Here is a 23,760-nt window from a genome sequence, read left to right as displayed (position 1 = left end):
AGGGAAAACTGTGTCAGAAGGTGCAATAAATCCCTATTCTAACTGTTTTTAGGACTGCTTGAGTACTGACCAAGACACAGTACATGGTCCAATGTAAATTGGACCATGTACTGTATCTTCAATGATTAATCATTGCAGCCAACATGAGGAGCTCTCTGTCCCTAGAAACAAGGAACTATTTTGGTACAACTGGTATACATGAGGGATGACTTTCATCTACTGGAATTCACAGTAGGAGAAACCAGTTTAATCTCAACTGACATCTACACTTGGATCTTAATGAAAAATGTTGAGTGGAAGAATTCTAAGCATTTGTGGTTACTAATGAGAAACTTAAGGATTAGTAAAATGGTCTCTAAGTTACTGCACAGCAAAACTTATTTCACTAGGAGGGCGGTGAAGCACTGGAATAGGTTACTTAGGGAGATGGTGGAACCTCCATCATTAGAGGTTTTTAAGGCCCTGGCTGGGATGATTTAGTTGGTGTTGGTCCTGCTTTGAGCAGAGGACTGGACTAGATGACCTCCTGAGGTCTCTTCCAACCCTAATATTCTATGATTCTAACACAGAGTGTGAGTCTACAGTACACCAGTTTGCCACACAGCAACATCCTGTGTGTGCACTGCTACGGCACAATATAAGATGTTCTAGAGTGCAGCTTGGCATGCTACTACTTAAAGCCATACAGGGACTTACATTGTGCTGTAGCTTCATCCAGGTGGCACATCACAGCAAACTGGTATGCTTAGATTCAAACCCTCAGAAGAGAAACCCTCAGTCTCCCACCTTCAGCATGATTACAGGTGCAGTTAAAGTTATTGACATACTTTAACCGTGTATTCCAGTGAACTATTTTGGTACAACTAGTAATTTCTTTTAAATTTAATCTTAACTGTGAATTTCCTGGGTTTTCAATGCTTCTTGCATACCCCAGAGTAACTACACAAGTTACACATGCATCCAATGAAGTGAGCTGTAGCTCACAAAAGCTTATGCTCAAATAAATTGGTTAGTCTCTAAGGTGCCACAAGTACTCCTTTTCTTTTTACACAAGTATTGAAATGTTTTAATCTTAATTTACCAATATGTAGCTCAACCTTAACTTTAATTTAACAAACGTTTAGAATTTTCTTAGGTTCTTAAAATTATTTTAACTATGAATGGCCTACTGTGATTTTTTTTTATTCCCTAGGGCAGTGGTTCTCAAACAGAGGTTTGAGCCGCAGGGCGGGGGGGGAGGCAGCCTTCAAGCAGGTTTCAGGGGGTCCGCCAAGCAGGCCCAGCATTAGACTCACTGCGGCCCAGATCAGAAAGCTGAAGCCCCACCACATGGAGCTGAAGCCCAAGGCCTTGAGCCCCACCACCCAGGGCTGAAGCCAAAGCCTGAGCAGTTTAGCTTCACGGGGGCCCCTGTGGAATGGGGCCCCAGACAACTACCCTGCTTGCTACCACCTAACACAGGCCCTGGCTTTTATATGCAGAAAACCAGTTGTTGTGCCACTGGTGGGGCATGGAGTTCTTACAGCATGTTGGGGGGAGGCCTCAGAAAGAAAAAAGTTGAGAACCCTTGCCCTAGTGCACCCTGCTGCAGAGCAACAGGACATGATGGGAGTGCAGAACAAGTTCTTTACTCCCTGAGACTAATGCATACTTCCCAGGGACAACCAATTGGAGGGCAAGGATTCTTTGTTTTCTGGGATCCCCTCCATGGGGGTCAGGATGCATTAAAATGAGTGAAACAGGGAAGCGTTTTCTTTATTTCTCAAGATTCTTTTTCTTTCCTCCAGGTTCTCTTTCCCATCACAGCTCAGGGAATTCCTCTCTCCTTTCCACATTTCCTCTGCAAGCTTAAGTTCTCGTCTTCAGTGCCATACCTTTATCTTTGATCCTGGAAGATTTTTAGTCCTCTGGAATCAGAGCATAGGGACTAACATGTATGACACTGCCCAATGTAATGAAACCAGTTTGTTCAGCCTGATCCCATCCTACTCTCTCTGGCCTCAGTATAAGAATAAGGGCATGTCTACACCTACCTCTGGAGTGATCGATCCAGCAGAAGGGGGGGGGGGCGGGGTCGATTTATCATGTCTAGTGAAGACGCAATAAATCGACCACCGAGCACTCTTCCATCGACTCTGGTACTCCACTGGAGTGAGAAGCATAGGCAGAGTAGACGGGGGAGTGTCAGCAGTCTACCTACCACAGTGAAAACACCACAGTAAGTAGATCTAAGTACTTAGCTCAATCCCCCCCATAGTGTAGACCAGGTCTAAGACGCCTAAATAATACTTCCCTAGAAAGTCTCCTCGTATTTAAATCTACCCACTGACAAATGCCTTTGTCCCATGACTGGATCTCCAAAAACAAACATTTGTGCTGGGAAAACATTAAGATTAGAGTATTTGAATTAGTAAGAAACAAACATCTTTAATCCTGTATTGCCCCGGTTCTGAGAAAGTATTCTCCTCATGTCTTCGTATAAGCAACCCAGTCTGCAAGCATACCAGTCATACTAATGAGAAGTTAGAGGTGGAACAGAAATTGCCGTTTAAAACAGAATCCAGATTGCAAAAAGAAAAGGAGTACTTGTGGCACCTTAGAGACTAACCAATTTATTTGAGAATGAGCTTTCGTGAGCTACAGCTCACTTCATCGGATGCATACCGTGGAAACTGCAGCAGACTTTATATATACACACAGAGAATATGAAACAATACCTCCTCCCACCCCACTGTCCTGCTGGTAATAGCTTATCTAAAGTGATCATCAAGTTGGGCCATTTCCAGCACAAATCCAGGTTTTCTCACCCTCGACCCCCCCACACAAATTCACTCTCCTGCTGGTGATAGCCCATCCAAAGTGACAACTCTCTACACAATGTGCATGATAATCAAGTTGGGCCATTTCCTGCACAAATCCAGATTGTTATTGTAACTATAGACTCACTACAGAAACCTAACATTAGTATACTGCAAAATATTTTCTTAGATAAAACCAATCAGACTTCGGTGTAAGGACGCATAATCCATGATATTTTTAATTAGCAAGAACTCCTACTTTCTCCATATTAAAGAATACACATATAAAAGCCATATGATATTAATATAAACTCATGAGTAACCCAAGCAGTTTTAAGATTTCAAGTCCTCTATTTTTCGTAAGTTTACCTTGGTTGATATAGCGGAAGAAAAGTGACTTATTTCTTACCAGAAGACTCCTTTCCGCTCCGTTGCTCATGCAACATGCCAACAGTCATCAGAAAAACTATAACCACAAATACTGGAATCCTCCAGGAGCCAGCGACAGATGCTGAAAATAATAAGATTTTTCAGCAAAGTTTTTCAGAATTTAATGAAGCTCGCATTCAACAAAAATGTTAGTGTAACACAGTCGTACTGAAGAAGGCAGCCACAACTGGAACCTAGCAATTATAGATAGATATCACACAAAAGTGTGAGAAATTTTTCTACATCTAAAAAAAATATTTAGACATTTTATGCATTTCTTTTAATTCTTATCGGACATTTACATTTCTCAATACTCATTCTAATACCTATTAGCTAATTTTTATTAAATTATTATATTGGATATATAATTTTAAAGTTATTTTTTTAAAATAACTTACATTTCAGAATAACTAAAGAAAGAAACTTCCTTTTAGTAGAACTTCTATAGAGAATGAGACCAAGGAGTTTTCTTGCTTGCTCTTTTTTTTTGGGAGGCGGGGGAAGGTGGGACTAATGCTTCAGGATTTGAAGACCAAGTTTTGTTTGGCTGAAAACTAACCCACAAAGCCATTACATGAGATCTTAAAATAGTGTACATATGGGCAAATTTGTGCAACACTTCACAAGAGATGCTGCCTCAGTAAAACACGAAGGAGTGATGTACGAGCTCTTTTAAGGATATTAGCTTATTATTAATGTATTAACTACCGTACAGTTATGCTATTAGAAAAACAGAAATAGAACACAATCTTAGTAAAAAAAAATTAAACAAACAATCCTTGATATTATCAATATGCTCAGACTGGCTGTAGGAGGAAGAGTTTATTTTCATGTTAATTCTGCCATTTGTCTTTTAGATTTTTAATCTTTGTTACTGAGATTCTCTATTAAAAAAAAGTAAAAAAGTTACTGATAAGGGGCCAAATTCTCTTCTGTGGCCAAGCTCTGAGGGAAAAAAGTGGTGTCAAGGAGCTGGTTTCTGATCCTTGATTCTGAGGGCCAATCAGCACCTAGCCCCAACCAGCATTAGAGCAGCCGCTCTAACTTAAACCAGTGAAAAAAAAAAGGCAGGCAGTGCTACAGAGTTCCTCCATGTCCCCTCCCTGTTCACTCCTCCAGAAGGATAGCAGGATAAAAGCTACCTCCAGCAAACTTTACACCAGCGACGAGTTCTCCTGCACCAAGAGAAATTCTCTGCTGGCTATTTGCAGTAAGAATCCGGATCCTTTCCGCCACCTGAGGAGGGCAAAGGAGCTGGATCTCAGTTGAGAATTTAGCCGAAGGTTGTTCTTTGATAGGCTTCCGAACTACATTTTATACATAAACACAATGATGTGTTACTCACCTAAGTGGAAGAGCAGTATTATCCAGACAGGAATGGAGATTGCTCTTAAGTAACGCTCAGTGCTTGCATTCCACTTGAATGAAATGGTCAACAGATAACCGACAACCAAGGTCCATATCTTTAAAAGAAGAAGATACTTATGAGCATACATATGTACTACACATACATCAATATATACAGATACATATTAGTCAACTGGTAGGGTTTTTTATATGAACTCCTGCACCTTTGAGAGTTGTCTATCGCAGAGGTTCTCAAACTGTGGTCCATGGACCACCAGTGGTCCGTGAGCTTCATTCAGGTGGTCTGTGGATAGTTCCCTCTAAGTAGCACGCCTGGGTGGCCGCACACAAGAGAATGAAGGGTAACCCACCTAATTAGGGGAGCTGCGCAGGGGTGCCTTGACTCTGGAGAAGACGCACATGTAAGGTGAGGTGGTGGCCTTGGGGGGAATAGGGAGCAGGTGGGAGGGGGCTGTGGCGCGAGAAGAGGGGGTGGGGGAGAATTTGGGATGTGCAGGGCTGCAGCGGCCAGAGAAAGAGGTGACTTTCCCCAGCTCCAGGGCTGCAGCTGTGGTGGAGGAGAGACCCCACCCCTTCCCAGCCCCAGCTCAGGGGCTGCTGCGGTGGAGGAGAGAGGGCCCATCCATCACATTAGAAAGGTAAGATTACTGATATTAAAATATGGAGTTGGTGGGAGGGTGATAAGGGACAGACTTGGAAGAGAAAGATCATCAACATCTGCTTTTGTGAAAATTCTAGTTCCCACGATGATTATTGTTACAATCGTAGCATGGACACAAATTCCACACTATTCACATCCCTCAAGTGGACTTCTGAAGCCCGCTTTAAACAAAATTATCCTACATTATAATGTCTATTAATGTCATGGGCCTGATTGACAAAGGTGTGTAGATATAACTGGGTTAATCTATATACCTGTACATTTCAGATCCTGGGGCACACACGCATATACTAATTAACAAGGCTGTACCAGGTTGAGGGAAAACAGCTAAAGAATTTCCTTGGGCAAAGGTAGGAGAATAAGTGCTCATCCCTAACATATCCTAAAACCAGGTTTTATTAAATTGAATACATGCCAGGGGTCTCACTTCTGAACGATAAATGTGTTAATGACATAACCAAGTATATTTATTGTTCAAAACGAAAAGTTTTCAATTCTGTAAACAAAAAAGACAAAAATACAATAATCAAATCCCCAGTCTACCAGCTAGCAAGGTCTACTACGCTCTATTACCATTGACACCAATATGCTTATCACTTGAGATTGCTTTTTTTCTTTAATAAACTTGGAGTACCTACTCAAGGAAATTTTGGCCAAGCAAGTCTCAGTTTGTTAAAGTCACAATCAACTGATGCCGTGTTGACTGGACAGGAGGGCAAGTCTTAGAAATTGTCAGTGTTTAAAATTTAAACTGCCCCATCTTCCATAATTATCTTTCTACCATTTTGATGCAACTCATTGTGATAATTTGCTTCAGACAGATTTGGAGAAGAAATCTGGATCTTCAGTTTTAAATACTGGAAGAGAAGTATCAGTCACAATTACACACTAGCAGCCAAGTTTCAGTCTATTTCCTGTTCTGGGATTAAAAAGCATATAAATGACCTTCAATGAGACTTCAGGCTCCTAAGTGCCTAAATCGCTTCTGAAAATTAGACTAAAGCCCTTTTAAATATTTTACTCCTGGGCTCCATCTATCACCTGCGTAGCTGGAGTCAGTCAAGTTGGTTAAATAATGGATAAAATCAATAGCTTCTCTAAATTGTTTTTTTGGTTTTGTTCTTTGGTAGTTCCTTTGGTAATTATATCAAACCAGTTTTCATATAGACTGCAACAGCAGTCCCTTTGAAATCCTATTTCATTTAAAAAAAAAAAGTTCGGTGTGTTATGTAGATTCCTTTGTGTGAAATCATGCTATACTTTGATCTACTCATACTCACTATAAATTACTGTGGTAGTTGCATGTAACAGAGACAATTTTCTTGAGTTTTTCCACTCAGTTTCAGTAGGAAGATGAATCCTCAAGCCCCTTTTTTCTATGAACCAACTTGAGGGTAACTGCAGATGACTAAACTTCCGTCCTACTTTAGGATGTCATGTGTTATTTCTCTCTCAGTGAGGCTTAAATAGTGAGCTGAATGCTTGTGTGTCAGAATTTTAGGATGGTTCCAACAGACAAGTTTTCTTTCTTCCCCCATGTGACGCTGCACCCCATATTCTTCATAAAAATATTGTTGTAATATGAATATGGCATAACTAAGGTATGTTATGGGAGATGGGTCATGTGAGGTATCACTGGAAAGGTTATGGATTTACTGAATGTGATTATCCAATTTGTATTCATGTGTCAGTTCTGTATCTGAAGTTAGGAATATTGCCTATGTAACAATTACAATTGTGTATGTACTTGAGGAACGTTCACCAGAGAGTAGGCAATCAGCCTGAATGGGCCATTAGGATAGACAATAAATTAGGTCTTTGAAGATGCTGATCTCACATCTTCCTAGACTTCCTGTGGACATTACAAATAAGCCTTGTCTCATGGTGGCTTTAACACTGCAAGGTCACGTGATGATGTCACCTAGTATGGGGTACCACCTTGGACACTCCTGGTATTTTTCCACTGGAAACAAAAAGGATTCCCGACTTATGTAAATCCTATTTAAGGCTGGGAAGTGAATCAATCAGGGCTCTTGTCCATTGCCTCCCCACCCAAGAAGGAAGACTGCTGAAAGCACGTGAAGAGACAAAGGAACTAAGCCAGGGAAAAAGCAAGGGCTGAGTCCAGGTTGAGATGTACTGATTAGCCTGTAAAGAGAAATAACTGGAACTCTAAGCTTCAGAAACTCTGCAGAGAGCTAATCGTAGACGCTGAAATTCTACAGCTGGGTGTATCCCTGCCTGTGTGTGTGCTGGAAAGAGGCTTGAGAGCCTGTCACAGCAGTACAGAGTAGTAAGGGAAACCCAGGCTGGTAGGACAGCAGGCTCAGTGGGACCTCAGCACATCTGGTTGCACCCCAAAAGGGGGGTCCAACCCATGACAACCCATTTATTTTCATTGTCTGAACAAATGACAAAGACCTCTTTTGCCATACTTCTCTCTGCATTCTTCAATAACACCTTCAGGAACTTGATCACAACGTGCTGTAGTTTTCTTGAAAGAAATAAAAAAATCCATTTTCCCCCGCCCTCCATTGATACTTTAAATACCAATTATGGGGGTAACATCTCATGTTTCACCAATGGTTTTGCATTTATGTCAGTGCAAATTCTGTTAGTTGCACCATCTACTAGTGAAACAGAGTTTAAATCTGTTGGAGGAAGTGTATCCAGCACAAGGGGCTTCAATTATCTCTGCCTTCAGTCAGCAATTTGCAATGTCAGCAAAAACCTGTGACTTCAAGTTCAAGTCTTTGCTTTCAGTTGTTTTTCTATTTACTCCTGGGGAAATTCTAACACCACTGTGCATATGCAGAAATCATGTCCAGCGCAGAATTATTTCCCCCCCCTGCAGAAAATACATTCTGCCTGAGAAGTGCTGCAATTCTGCTTGTCACCCATCAGAGGTTGCTCTGGCACCAGAACAGCCAGCAGCATTCATCACAGCACTGTGCCCGCAGAGCTAGATTAAGACACACAGAGTGGAGCACACAGGGCTGCGGGGGGCGGGGGGGAGGTGCAGAAGGGTTAGTGTGGGGAGACAGCTGGGTTGCAGGCTCAGGAGCTAGTGGGGTGACAGCATTGAGGCAGGTCTGAACGGGAGAAGGGCTGCAAAATGGAAGTACAAAGTAAACTGTGATAGAAGTTTAAACCTCTGTCTCAAGATATGGACAGCATGCTGTCCAAAGCAGCAGACTGAAAAAAAGACTTAATATCATGATTAATATTTAGACTTAAAGATAAGTGACTTTTACAAGAGAATTTTCAATGGAATGAAGAGGATGGAGGCCAGACAGAAGGAAAGGAAATCAAGACATTATAGACAGATACCCCAGCTCAAGGAACTGAGATAAAAGGGGAAAAGATTGGCTAAAAAGAAGTGGAGTTTGCAAGTTGAGAAGTTTACCAACTTAACTTTGCTTTTTCCTTAGTTTTCACAGCACCATATTTACAACCTCAATGTTCTTATCCTAAGCAACTTAAGTTGATCAAAAATAAAACGGGGCTTGCATGCACGGTCAGATTCCTCATTGAATTAAGCAGGGTGTTTCCCTTGGTTTACTGCAAATGCTCATTTTACATTTAAAACACAGAAGTTACTTTGCATGAAAGCTCAAAGAAGTGCCTAAAGCGTATTTAATTTCAAATGTAGGTAAAATAATTTCATTCAAACTTGAGGAGAGTGTGATGCATTTTTCATCCAAATTTCAGCTTTAAAATGAAAGATTAGTTTCTGAAGTGCATAGTAATTTCCATGGTTGTATAATGTAATTATACGTGAGTGCCCTAACTGTAGTTTAGCCAAATCACAACCAATTTTTACTAGGACTCTAACCATAAAATACTGAACTTAGAGACACTGTCCCAAATTTCAACTTTCTTCCTCACGTTTTTAAGATGCTTCAGCTGTTTAAAACAAGTCTTTAAGTACAGCAAAAAGTATCTGAACTCCTTGCATTCAATAATGAACAGTTTTTGCTCAAACAAAACAATTCACCCATGACCAGAGGCCAAATCTAGAAAATTTCAGGGAAAAGCATCTTAAGTTTTCTGATCTTCCCCCTGCCCCTAATACTTGTTAAAACATTTGAGCAAACATGGTTACAAGTGCTACTTAAGTTTATGCCCTGATCAGCCTGAGGATAGGAAGAATATCTATCTATATGAACCAAAAAATAATTGGGTAGGTGTGAATGGAGAAAGGCAGGAGGAGGAGGAGGAAGAGAAGAGAACTATGGATGTCTACTCCTCTGAAGCTTCCAGTTTCAGACAGTGAAAGAGGCAGAATACTGGACCTGATGAATCATTGGTTTTCCCTAGTACAGCAAATTCTAGGTTCCTATTACGGAAGCCTATATATTTGTAACAAATTCATGGATTATATTGACTAACAAAAAAGTTCATTAAAGGCAAGAGAAGAGATCATTACTCTATAATTTTTCTATATCCAACACAACATTCCCCACAAAAAGGGGGAAAAGTTAAGGTATTCATACACTCAATTCCCTAAAACAAAATTCCGCTGCATGGGCCTGGTTTGCAGTGCTGCCTTCTCAGAACTCCACTGACTAAGGGGATAACACCCACACAGATGCCACTGCAGGACAAGGGTCTCGATTTCCCTCAAAACATGAACATATAAAAGAAATAGCTTACTTCTTAACTCTTTGGATTGACAACACAAAATATTTTGTAATAACCAATACCACCTTAAATTTACAGTGCCTTTCATCCCAAAGCACTTTACAGACTGACAGATCATAAAGATGTAGGTAACTTCATTCATGTAAGTAAAGTTACATACATGCTTAAGTGTTTGCAGGATTAGGACAGCTATATAAATTTATATTTAAAATAATAAAAAGGGTGCCTATTAACAGTCTAAGCACCTTTGATATAAATTACAAAAAACAGAGACAGAGCGATCACCTCTTCCAATCCAATGTGGTAAAAATACGAAACCTGAAAAAAAGAGCTCTCTGTAGCTCAAAGGTTTTGTCTCTTTCACCAATAAAAGATATTACCTCACCCAACTTGTCTCTGTGGTAAAACAGACTGGGGTAGAACAGAGTAGCTATTTAAGATTACAGAACATCTTTGTGCAACAGTTTAGAATTGGAAGAACAACTAATCAGAAAGTAATAAGTGAAACTGGTATATGGCTAAAATACTGGGATATAGCACATGTGCTATTTCAACAAATCAGGGGTGCTGGACAACTTGTATAGTGGTGGTACTGAGAGCCATTAAGCCAAAACGAAAACCCTGTATATGACGGAAAACACTTCAAGCCACAGGGTGCTCCTGCACCCCCAGTTCCTGTATCTATGCAACAAATGTGATGTTCATTTTTACATAAACTGTTAAATAGCACACTCTTGAGCCTCAAGTCAAACATTTAAAGACATTTAATGTATTTGCTCTGAATGAGACTTTCAAAGTCACATCCGCTCTAGGTGAGCGCAAGATATTCCATGGCATTCTGTGTCGCAGTAGTTTATTTCAGTGTCCCTTAAATTTCCTTTTCCTGCCAATGTTGTGCAGCATATTCTGCAATGTCCTAGAGTAAAAGCTGTGCACACATATTAGGAAGAGTTTTTGGGAAGGGCTTGCAGATTCTCTAGGAGGAAAACCACCATATAAATTAAAGATTTCTGTCAATAAGGAATATTCTTTGTAAGGCAATATGATTTTTTATTAAAAGCACCATGCTGTCCCTTAAGCATCCTACTACTCCCTACCACAATGCCCATCCAGGTAGCTAGAAGTGTGGTTAGCAGTGGCTGTGCAACATGGTATTCCTGTGATGTTTAAGGTAGGTCTCTATCAACAAACCATCCTAATGTAGATGCCACGTAGCTATGGCCATACCAAATTCACGGCCATGAAAAATGTCACGAACCGTGAAATCTTGTCTTGGGTGTGCTTTTACCCTATACTCTAGAGATTTCACGGGACAGACAAACGTTTCTCAAATTGGGGGTCCTGATGCAAAAGGACGATATAGGGGGATCACAAAGTTATTTTAGGGGGCTGCAGTATTGCCACCCTTCTGCTCTGCCTTCAGAGCTAGGTGGCCAGAGACCGGCAGCTGTTGGCTGGACGCCCGGCTCTGAAGGCAGCGCCCTGCCAGCAACAGCACAGAAGTCAGGGTCGCAATACCATACCATGCCATCCTAACTTCTGTGCTGCTACTGGAGGCAGCCCTGCCTTCCCAGCTGGGCTCCCAGCCAGCAGCTGCCACTCCCCAGCTGTCCAGCTCTGAAGGCAGCACCATCGCTGGCAGCAGCACGGAGGTAAGGGTAGCAGGACTACAAGCCCGCTACAATAACTTTGTGACACCCCCTCACACCTCCTTTTTGTGTCATCGCCCCTACAATTACAACACAGTGAAATTTCAGATTTAAATAGCTGAAATCATGACATTTACAATTTTTAAAGTCCTAAAACTATGAAATTGACCAAAATGGACCTGAATTTAGTAGAACCCTAGCTATACCTTACACCACCAGTTCAGTAAGCAAAATAAACTGGCAAAAGCACATTTAAGTTGTTATAATTGCATCTAGACTAGGGCTTTTGCCAGTACAAAAATATTGCAAAAACAAAATCATACCACTAGGGTATACTGATCAGAAAAAGTTTCTAGAGCAGACACAGGTGAAGTGAAAGTGATGCTAGCTTTCCCCATGCCTTTCCAAGCAATATCAAGTGATTTCATATTGAGGCTGGTTCTGGTCCCCTTTCAGTCATTCCAGGTTGAGCTTTAAGGCTGGGATCCCACAAGTGTTTAGACTCCTAACTCCCCAATAAAATCAACGTGTTTATTTAGGCACCTGACTCCTACCGTAAGTCCCACCAAGGGACTTCCATGCCTAACTCCCACTGATTTCACTGTTGTGAATCCCACCCTGTTTATCAAGCCAGCTGAAGGCTGTCCCACGGTGCGCCCGGCTAAGCCTCTCCCTGCGACTGGGATGCTGAGGAGGAGGCTGGCACCAAGCCTTCTGAAAGCCATGCCTGGGAGCCCCGGGGCGGGGCTGGGGAGAAATGCTGAGCCGCCGGGGTGATGCTCAGCGGCAGACCGCGCCTCTCCGCGCAGACGTGCGCGACCACCTCGGCGACAAGAGGCGAGGCCAAGCCCACCCTAGCCCCCAGACTCACCCACAGGCTGCTGAAGAAGTCCAGCCCCTGGCAGATCAGGAGTCCGGTCTGGGCCAGCAGCACCTGGACTCCCAGGGAGCTGCCGAGGCAGTAGAGCCCGTAGAGTAGGGGGCCGCCAGCGCCCAGCAGCAGCAGGAGGCGCCGCCTGCGCAGCAGCTGCTGGCCCAGCGCCTCGGCGCCGTAGTTGGCGAAGCAGAGGGGCAGCAGCAGGGCGGCCAGCAGCACCGGGGTGCGGGAGCGGTGCAGGCGGCCGAGCCAGCGGCGGCCCAGCGCGGTGAGCGAGCTCTTGAAGGGGTGCAGGAAGGTGCCGCAGAGCACGGCCCAGAGCAGCGGCCGCAGGAAGGCCTCCAGGATGAAGTAGACTAGCACGGCGGCGCCGCAGCACAGCCCGGCGAAGAGCAGCGCCCCGGTGTTGTAGAAGGCCTGCTTGATGGGCTTCTCCAGCCGCGGCAGCGACGACACCGGAGCCGGCGGCAGCAGCAGCAGCCGCGGCGCCGCGCCCTCCGCCGGCCCGGGGGCCCCCGCAGGGCTCCGCTCCGGAGACTGGCGGCTACCGCCGCCGCCCGCACCGGGAGCCGAGGGAGAGCCCGGCCGCCTTCGTCCCTGCAGCGGGGAGCCGGGAGAAGCTGGGACGCGGGGACTCGCCGCGGAGTCTCCGCTCTCGTCCATAGCCGCCGCTTCGCGCCCCCTCCACGCCGTTAACCGCCGCTGTAGCCAGGGGAGAGCGACATAGGCCCAGCCTCCGCTGCCCGCTTCGTGAGCCGCCGGGGATGCTGGGAAATGTAGTCTGTCCTTCCTCCTCCCCCCCGCAGAAGAATAGCTCGCAGAGGATGCTGGGAAATGTGGTCCCTCTTCCTCCCCCTTCCCCAGGCGAGTGTGATGCGGGGAGCGTAAGTTCGTCAGACGAGGGAGTAGGAGTACTTGTGGCACCTTAGAGACTAACCAATTTATTTGAGCATGAGCTTTCGTGAGCTACAGCTCACTTCATCAGATACATACCGTGGAAACTGCAGCAGACTTTATATATACACAGAGAATATGAAACAATACCTCCTCCCACCCCACTGTCCTGCTGGTAATAGCTTATCTAAAGTAATCGTCAGGTTAGGCCATTTCCGGCACAAATCCAGGTTTTCTCACCCTCCACCCCCCCCACACAAATTCACTCTCCTGCTGGTGATAGCCCATCCAAAGTGACAACTCTTTACACAATGTGCATGATAATGAAGTTAGGCCATTTCCTGCACAAATCCAGGTTCTCTCACTCCCTCACCCCCCTCCAAAAACCCACCCCCATACACACACAAACTCACTCTCCTGCTGGTAATAATGACTGGCATAATGACTGGCAAGGTAGCCTATTTCCTCTTGTTTTTTCCTCCCCCACCCCCACCCCCACCCCCCGATGTTCTGGTTTAACTTGGATTTAAACTTGGAGAGTGGTCAGTTTGGACGAGCTATTACCAGCAGGAGAGTGAGTCTGTGTGTGTATGGGGGTGGGTTTTTGGAGGGGGGTGAGGGAGTGAGAGAACCTGGATTTGTGCAGGAAATGGCCTAACTTCATTATCATGCACATTGTGTAAAGAGTTGTCACTTTGGATGGGCTATCACCAGCAGGAGAGTGAATTTGTGTGGGGGGGTGGAGGGTGAGAAAACCTGGATTTGTGCTGGAAATGGCCTAACCTGACGATTACTTTAGATAAGCTATTACCAGCAGGACAGTGGGGTGGGAGGAGGTATTGTTTCATATTCTCTGTGTATATATAAAGTCTGCTGCAGTTTCCACGGTATGTATCTGATGAAGTGAGCTGTAGCTCACGAAAGCTCATGCTCAGATAAATTGGTTAGTCTCTAAGGTGCCACAAGTACTCCTTTTCTTTTTGCGAATACAGACTAACACGGCTGTTACTCTGAGACGAGGGAGTGCCGAGGAAGCCGGGAAATGCAGCGCTTGCTGGGGGGGAAGCCTGACGGTAGTGCTTTCCTAGTGGCGGTGATTGGTGAAGCAGGGGATATTGGGAGATGTAGTTTCTTGTACATTTACAGCCTAGAGCACAGGTTCTCTCACATGGATTTAAAGGTGAGCGACTAGGCAGGGGTGAAATTTTTCTTCCTTTATTATTAAATGCGGCTAGAAAAGTGGGATGAGACGTTAAGATTCTTTTATTTCTGTAAAAAGAAAAGGAGGACTTGTGGCATCTTAGAGACTAACCAATTTATTTGAGCATGAGCTTTCATGAGCTGTAGCTGTACCTGACAAAAGCTTATGCTCAAATAAATGTGTTAGTCTCTAAGGTGCCACAAGTACTCCTTTTCTTTTTGCGGATACAGACTAACACGGCTGCTACTCTGAAACCTTTTATTTCTGTATACACATGTAAAAAGTACAGGTCCTGTTTATTCAGGAAGACTCAACTGGAGTTTTCAAGTCCCAAATCAACTGTAATTAAATTGGTTGAAGCAGAAACAGTTCAGTGCATCCAGACTAACTGATGTGATTTAAGTTTTGTCCTACATCCACCCTAGCACAGTTATAACACACATTGATTGCATTCCCACAATTCCTGGCTACATTTAAAGAAAAAGTTCTAAAGAGGAGCTCTGTGTAAACTTGAAACCTTGTCTCTCTCACCAACAGAAGTTGGTCCAATAAAGGGTATTACCTCACGCACCCTGTACATGTATTTGCCTCCAACCCTCCTTGCTTGTATAAGCGGGGGAATAATCCTGCTATTGTGGGGAACTTTCCTGGCTTCTGCACTACCCCGGTGAAGTGGGCTAGCAAAAGGATCTGAGTCCTCACTCCCGCTTCCTTGACCCAGTGGCCTCCCCGCCCTTGAGGACTCCCCTTCCACTCTCCTGTCTGGCAGAATCCTTGTAACCCCAACGAGGCTGGGCCCAGGATTCCTGGGAGGCTTGAAACCCAACCCTGCTGTGGTCACCTAGGACAGGAGCTAGGGTGTCCCCACTCCGGGGTACTCTCTCTGTACTGGGCACTTCTCTGACCCACTGACCATTACATACAATTTAAAGCAAATGCAAGTTATTTAATCAACAATTAATTTTAAATAGAATAAGGAAAAATGGGAAAGGTTAAAGGAAACACATCACTCCGCTCTGTGGCAGGGAACATCACAAACAGTGTCTCTGGAATGTCCAGGCAGTTCACAGTCTGTTCCTTGTAAGTCCCAGGCCTTCTTCTCATGCCCCAGCTGTGCTGCAGGGATGCTGTGGGTTGGACACTCGCTCTGGTGGTAGGACCCTTCTTCCCAGTGTCGTCCCCGCCCTGTTGGGGTTACGATTCAAGCCTGGCCTACAGAGCCTCTTGGCTGAGGCAGCTCCCTGTGCTGGGCCCATTGCCCAGGGTCCCCCTCGCTCTCCCCGGCTGCTCACTGCACCCAGCTCTGGACTGCTCCAGCCGCAGCTCCACCACTCTCCGGTCTCCGCTGCTCTGCCTCCAGCTCCCTGGGCTGCTTCTTTGGCCCCTCTGCCTCTGGTTGCTACAACTCTGCTCCCAGGACAGGTCTGCTGTCTCTGGATCTGGCACAGCTCAGCTCCCCAGCTCAGCTTAGGCCCCTGCTTTCTCCTTAGCTCAGCGCCACTCTGTCTGACCCAAGCAATTCCAGCTCATAGGAAGGACGGGACCTCCCTGGCCTCCTGACTCCCTGATTAGCCTGCCCGCCCTGTCATTCAGGCTGACCTTGAGCATTGGCCTCTCCCCATTGTTCCTGGGGACTATCAGTCTCAGGGTCCTGATTACCCATAGACCCTTCCCTTTTTAGTACTCGGAGCTAGCAACTAAAACACCCCCACTGAATGTGAGTAAGGGGGAAGCAGTCCCTTTACACTTGCAAGGATACTGTGCTATATCCTACAGCTGGGCCTCTGCCAGCAACAGGCTATTCCCTGCCCATCTCTCAGACCCAGCTATCAGGCTGTCTGCTACCAAGCCTTCCTGCCACCACCACAACCAACTTTCAGGCAGTTGTCTCACACCTGCTATTAATGTGCATATAACTGCACTTACAGTGTGACTGTCCATCTTCCTCCACTATCTAATGAATGACCAGTCCTAGGAACCAGTTTTCTTAATGGAAAGAAAAAATCACATGATGAAAGTGATGTTTAGAAAGAACAAATCAACATCCCTTTACGTTCCAGTGCATTCAATGCCTTGGAGATCACTTTGCAGTGGTTTAAAAGACAAGAAGAAAGTGTTGTGCTGCACCACGCTATAATTTATACATCCTATCTACTGTACTTTTGAAAAGTTCAATTTTATGAACTACTCAATCCCCAATTAATAAAATTGGGGTTCTCCTGTACAGATGTATGAATTGACTGCAGCTTTTAGCTTAGGCAGTAGAGGATCATGGTTTTAGAGCCATAGGTTCCACCAGGGATGTTGCATTATCAGTGATGGTTCATAGGAGGATTTGAGCTGCAATGGACCGCAAAATTTATTCAACCTTTATCTCTCTTCTGAACCTGGTCCCCTCTCATCCCAGGATATTACTTTCTATTTCTGTAAGCTGCGAGTTATGCAACCTTCAACAGTCTGGATGCTGAACTGTGTAACACAGTGCCCTCCATTGACTACATCCTTTTCCTCCAGCTCAGTTAGGGTGGAGAGAGAGTACCCACAAGTAAGCCAGTTAGTTCATTACAATAAGCTTGAATTCAAATTAATTAAAAATGGCCCTTAAAAAAATGTTTTGAAACTGAAAACTTTTTGGAGACTTTTTACTGAAATCCCTCGAGAACCCAAACTTCGCACACTACCTCTATCACTACCATTTTTATTTAGGCTGTATTTGAAAAAATAGGTTGTAATTAAACAAAGTGCTATGATTATATTTAGAGCCAATATGTTTGTAGTGGGTACTGATAATTTTAAAATGTACAGCAGTCTTCTTTTCTTTCTTTCTCAACACGTTTCCCAATTTACACAGAGTCGGAGGTAGCCACAATTCTTTGCCACTGCTTCAGATCCATAGCACGGATCATAGATCCCGGAATACCAATCCTTTTCTCTTCAAACGTCTCCTGACAGAGTCATTCCATTGTATCCTCAGTATTTTCCTTCTAGCCATTACCTCAACTACCTCTCCTGACTTACCTGTAAATGAACCTATGTTCCAGGTTCCAATTTCCTGTTCTTTGCTACTTTGTTCCGGATGCCTGGAAGATGGCATGTTGGTTACCCCACATGTGGTAGCATGTTTTAAATGACTTGATTGCGAAGAATCCATGATACATGAAGAACCTAGGAGCTAAGTAGCCCTCTGACCATTGCCTTATTTTGCTGACTCTATGTCATTTTCATTTGGAATTTACCTTCTCTTACATAAGCTGTCATCCAAAGCTTCTGAGCCTGATCCACCCAAATTTGAGAGACATTACCTGCTCTCAGGGCAAACACTACCATACCCTAAATGCTCCTTTGCCCAGTAAGCTGTTGGCGCTTTTTAGTGATGATCACATGTACTGGTGAACGCTCAGTCCGCAGAGCCATATTTGCTGCTCAGTGAGTATTACCATTTTCTACCACATGGAGGTTAAGGTTGGTAAAGGGTGGTAACAGTCACTGAGTGTAAAGCAGTATAAAATTTTAAAGGGATATTCATAAATGTTAGAGTTCAGGTTACAGCTTCCGTTTTTGGTTGGATTGCAGAACCAATTAATTTGGATTCTAACTTGAAACTCCCTGGGCTTGTTTTCATAGATGCCAAATACCCATACAACTCTCATAGACAGCACTTCTGAAAGGCCAAGGTGTCTCAAGGTGGCCACCCAATGAGGCAGCCAAAATTAGGGTTGTGCGAAGCATGATTCAAACGGTTCCTGTGGAAACCTGTCTGCACCCATCAAGGACCCTTAAAGACCCTGGGTTTTTTGTTTGTTTGGGGGGTTTTTTTGGAGGGGTGAGGGAGCATGCTTTTTTTTTTTTTTTTTTAACTTCTCATTCATTTCATCCATCCTGGGAGCTGCAGCAGCCCTGGGGAGGGGCAGTGGTAGCAATTCTAGAAGGGGTCAGCACAACCTTGGTGCTGGGGCTGGAAGAAACTGCAGGATACAGGGACTCTCTCCCACCAGCCACCCAGCACCTTGTAGAGACAGGCTCCAGCCAGGCCAGCAGGGAGGGATGGGGAGCCATGGACACAGGAGGGCAGAGGCAACAGCTTTGGTACAGGTCCCAGGGATTCAGTGACCCTGCCCCCCCCATAACCACTGTTACTCCACCCCCAGTTCCAGAGAGATCCCCCATCCCATCTGACTCCACACCCCACTGAATCTCACTGCACTCCCATCCCCAGAAAGACTTCCCCTGTTTTGGTGTGGATATCAATTACATCTACACAGCATTAAATGGGGCCCTGAATGCACAGTTCAGGGCACTAAGCGAGGTCCTGAATACACCATTGAGAGCACTAAATGGGGTCCTGAATTCCATTTTGGTCACTAAATGTTGTCCTGAATGCACTGTCTTGGACACTGAATGGAGAAAGCTAGAGCCCCATGATGGGTGAAATGAGCAAGAAGTAAAAAAAAGTATGCTCCCTCTTGCCCATGCAACTGGATCTGCAATCCACTTACCAAGGGTGCTGGAACCTTTGTAAAAGTGGGGGAGGGGAGAAGACCAAAGTGGCAAAGAAATCCCCGCCTTGCCTCTGGGCCCCACTGACTCCTCCCATTGCCCCGAGCTCCCTTCCATGGCCTCGCATCCCAGGCCCATCCCACTTCTTGCCTCTTGACTACAGTGGCCATCTGTCCAAGCCACACCCCTGTAAGGCTGGCCCTGTTGTCACCTTATTTCCAAACTCCACTGCCTTCATGGATTGGCATGAGGATACACATGCTAAAATTAAAACTCCCAGGCTCAGAGTAAAGTAAGATATTATGTCGGATCATATTAAAGAAGTTCTGTATTAAAATCACAAATGAGTTTGATTCCCCATAGTTTAAATTCCAGGGTATTACTAATTAAGAGGTCTCTTGGTTTTTGGTACTGTTTCTCTCTCTCTCTGTGTGAAACTTGCAAGCTGCTAACTGTATTCGTACATTCTAAGACAGAGTCTGTTCTCAAAGCAATTCTTTGTAACAACAACTACTCACACAGAGACTCAAAGCAATACTCTGTAACAAGAGAAACAGCACCCAGAGACTCCTGGCCCTTTCGTTGTATTCATCTCGCTTTGTTAACAATTGTGATTAAAATAGAGATAGAGGATGTATGTGGATGGATGCTTGGTGTGGATAATAACTGAATGATCAGGGAGGTGCCAGCCTAAGAATGCAGTGTCCATCGGCTGAAGAAGGCGTCAAGTGGAAATAACCAGAGGACCCCTGGTGTGCAGACTGGAATCCACCCAACAGCCTCAAGAATGGGAGAACCAAAGAACAAGATAACATCTAGCAGCACGGAGCCGTCAGGAATGTGCCATCTGCTGATTGATTCAGCAACAGCATGATGAAGCAATTCCCATAGACTGGCCTAGGAAGAAATTCCTATAAAAATGGACTCTAGAAAGTGAGAACTTTGGGGTCTGATTCTGCAAACCAACTTCCAGGAGCATCAGATGAGCATCTGACAAGGCCCTGCTCCCTCCTCATGTCCATGCCACCTGGCCAGTGGCTTGGCATGAGCAACTCTAAGGCTGGTAACTATGATAACAACCTTGCAGAACCTGTGTGTGCGTGTGAATGAATGAATGTGTGAATAAATATGAGATTGAATGGAATGTTATAGCTATAACTAACTGCTTACTATGATTCTTTCTGTATTCACAATAAATGTGGTATTTTGTCTTTTTCACTTTAATAAGATCCTGCTGGTTTTTATTTTATTGGTATAACACTAAACAGCAGGCTACTAGCATTAAGATTTACACTCCTCTAGTGGCAAGATTCATGCTCTCAGTATATAGCACCCAACAGGGACATAATGACAGGATTCACATTAGAGAGACAAGACGGAACAGCTTCTACTGGTGAGAGAGACAAGCATTCAAACTGAAGAAGAGCTCTCTGTAAGCTCAGAAGCTTAGCTCTCTCACTAACAGAAGTAAGGAGAACTCTGTGTGGCTCGAAAGTTTGTCTTTCTCACCAACCAAAGTTAGTCCAATAAAAGATATTACCCCACCCATCTTGTCTCTCTAATAACCTGGGACCAACAGGGCTACAACAACACTGCATACAAAAATGGAGGGTTCACATTGACAACCCAGAGTGACCATCACACCAGGGCAGTATTTTCAGGATTCATATTCCTAGCATAATGTCATCATTACACAAGGGAACTAGCATAATGAGATAGATATAGCTGCATGTGCGTGCCAAAAATTCACAGTGCATGCACCCTGGGATCCACACAGCAGGATAGCAGTGTCAGAATGCACACTCTCACTACAGAGGGGATACACTCAGGGATTGAGTGCAAGGGTTCAGCTAAACACAAGGGCACCTGCAAACAGCTGTACTAACAGTGGGATCTGCACTCTTGGCCCACTAGGAGTTGCGTGTCAGGGCATTAATTCACAATGCCAGTGCAATAGGATCCAGGCACCAGGCCTGTAGTTCCAAAATTTGTACTCCCAGAATAGTGGGATGGAATTACAGAAGTTAAAGGAGAAAAGCCCTCTGTGATCATCTCGGCTCAGTCTATCTCCCTGCCAGTGCAGGGCTGTTCCTTGCAGCATGTTTTCTCCAGTCTCCTTTTAAAAATCCCAAGACTTAAGGTTTCTTCTAGCCCTTCTTTTGGGAGACTATTCCACAGCCTAAGGCAGAGATTGCACTGCCAGGAAGGTTTCCCCTGATAGCTTTGAGTTTCTCCCTCCCTACTTCAACCCTTCCCCCCGCCATCCCCTTCAGCTCCCATCCCATTCCCTCATCCTCTCCTTTTCCCGCACCACACCCCTTCAAGAGGCAGCAACCCGGATGCCAGGGTGAGAGACTGAGCAAGGCAGAAACCTGTGGAGTGGGAGGAGAGGTGCAGGACAGAACCCCCCTGCACAGGCAGAGCAGCACTATGCTCACAGCAATCGGGGGGAGGGGGAAGTGGCAGTGACTCTGCATGCACCCCAGACACAACATGCCTTGCCTCTGTTTGTGGGGGGGCAATGCCCCCCTGCTGCCCGCCAAACTGTGCCCATGGGCTCCCCTCCTGCACTCCCAACACTGCAGCAGGTTGCCCCACCCACCCCCAGCCAGGCTCCCTCTGCCTGGAACGGGACTCACCTGTTGCCTGCAGAGCCAGGCTGGGAACTGCAGCCACACATGGAGCCTGCCCACGAGATACAGATAGAAGATGGGGCGGCCCCAGGTGAGCAGGGGCTGGCACTGCCCTCCCTGGACTCGCCCACCCCTATGGTGCTTTCTTTTGTTAAAAAGTGAGGGCATAGCCCTCCCACTCTCCACGCCCCTGGGCCCCACTAAGCACAGGATATACCTCTGAGCTCTAATATGATTTTTTACCCTATTTCTCTCAGAGTATCAGAGGTATTAGATCTTTCACTCACTACCACAGTTATTTCAAAGCTAGCAATTAATTCTGAAGAGCCTGGTGGGTGAATTCCTACAGTCAATCTTCATTTCTGCCTTGAATAACTAAATGAGTGGTGCTCAAAAATGCAAGGTACAGAAGGCTCTTGAAAAAGATCAGAAAATTGTAAGTGGCCTACAAAGTTTCTTGAAACATGCAAAGTTTGACCATGTTCCTGGTGAACAATCTGCAGATGCTTCTGTTACTCATACTTCTGAGCTTTCCTTAGTGAGCGAAGGTGTTGATTTGGGTTTATCTGGCTTGTTGAGTCCTGGAGTCTGATTCCAGGACAGAAAGTTTCCTATTGATTGCTGGTACAATTGTTATGGATGTGGACACTGAAAGAAGTTTGATTATTGAAAGCCTGGGGCAGAATTTTGACTTTGACCAGGTACATCCAGCTACTTGACCACAAGTGACAGATTCTGTTCACTGTTTTTTGGTCCCACTGTTAATTTAGAAAAATGGTCCCATTGTTAATTTAGAACAAGACTTTTTGCCTAGCAAATACAAAGGAAGGCAAGCATTACAATTGTGGTTCTTTGTCAACACTCCTACTGGGGAGTTATGCCAGCAATCCTGGTTGATGTATACTATGACTCTTGCCTCTGTTCTGTTTCACTTGTTTGCTTTTCCAGCCAAATTCCTCATCTTCCTTTGTGAACTGTAAAACTGGGTTCACTAACTTTTTCCACTTCAGCGCATGAGTATGCCAACACAAATATTCAAAGGAATGCCTGGAGGTGATTGCTCACTGGATGTAACATGCAGAATGATTGGAACAATTGTCAAAGATATGAAAATCTGCTATCAGGTACAGAGATGTGCTCTCTTTTGGATATTTTGCTGTACTTAGGTGAGAGGTGTTTACCTTTGAGAGGTTCAGATGAGAAATTAGACAGTCCTTGTAATGGTAATTTTTTTGAGTTTACTTGAATTGCCTGCAAGGTACGATGGTGTGTTGTGTGATCATGTGGAAGCTAATAAGATTGGCACTGCAAAGGTGACATACTTATCCAATCAAATTCCAAATGAATTTTTCCATAGGATCGCAAGAAAAGTATGGCAGACTGTTTTCAACAAGGTCAGGAAAGCTCAATACTTTTCTGTTATGTTTGATTGCACTCCAGATCTCTCCTGATGGAACAAATATCTCAGTTGTAAGGTATATTCAGGTTTTGAAATACGGAGTGAAGGTTATTGAGAGCTTTGTAGATTTTATTGATATCCACACCACAACAGGGGAAGGTATTCTGGCGGTTATTTTAGGGAAGCTGAAAAAAGATAGAACGAAAAGTAGACTTGTGGCACCTTAGAGACTAACACATTTATTTGGGCATAAGGTTTTGTGAGATATAACCCACTTCATCCCATGAAGCTTATGCCCAAATAAATGTGTTAGTCTCTAAGGTGCCACAAGGACGCCTCATTGTTTTTACTGATACAGACTAACACGGTTACCCCTCCGAAACCTGAAAAAAGATAGATAGTTTGGATATGGCTGATTGCAAGGGACAAAGCTAAGACAATGGAACTAACATGGCTGTAGCATACAGAGGTGTTCAAAATTGAATTCAGCAGGTAAATCAATACACCATCTTTTGTCCCATGCACAAGACTGAATCTTGTTGGAGAAACTGCTGCAATGATTGTTCCCCAAGTTGTTCTATTTTTTTTAATTCTTCAAAGATTGTATGCCCTGTTTTCTGCTTCTCCTAGTTGTTGGAATGTTCTGAAAGAGCATTTTAGCATTACATTAAAATGCCAAAGCACAACAAGATGGTCAGCAAGGGTAGAGG

General features: G+C 44.6%; 1 protein-coding gene across 4 annotated transcripts in view; it reads right to left on the bottom strand.

Annotated features, from left to right (window-relative positions):
* The window catches only part of TMEM245 (transmembrane protein 245), a 125,048-nt gene extending 111,893 nt beyond the window's left edge, over window positions 1-13,155 (bottom strand). For all 4 annotated transcript variants that reach the window (XR_013345259.1, XR_013345258.1, XM_077810922.1 and 1 more), the window contains exons 1-3: window positions 12,421-13,155; window positions 4,573-4,690; window positions 3,208-3,309 (exon numbers count right to left, since the gene is read on the bottom strand). Coding sequence is in view for 2 of the 4 variants with exons in the window: in XM_077810922.1 (XP_077667048.1) it covers window positions 3,208-3,309; window positions 4,573-4,690; window positions 12,421-13,089 (889 nt within the window). In the remaining 2 variants the exon portion in view is untranslated. The remainder of the gene's footprint in view (window positions 1-3,207; window positions 3,310-4,572; window positions 4,691-12,420) is intronic.
* Between the last annotated feature and the right edge of the window lie 10,605 nt (window positions 13,156-23,760).

Source organism: Eretmochelys imbricata, chromosome 2, assembly GCF_965152235.1.
Source record: "Eretmochelys imbricata isolate rEreImb1 chromosome 2, rEreImb1.hap1, whole genome shotgun sequence".
Taxonomy (NCBI): Eukaryota; Metazoa; Chordata; order Testudines; family Cheloniidae; genus Eretmochelys; species Eretmochelys imbricata.
This window is presented reverse-complemented; position numbering and strand designations above follow the sequence as displayed.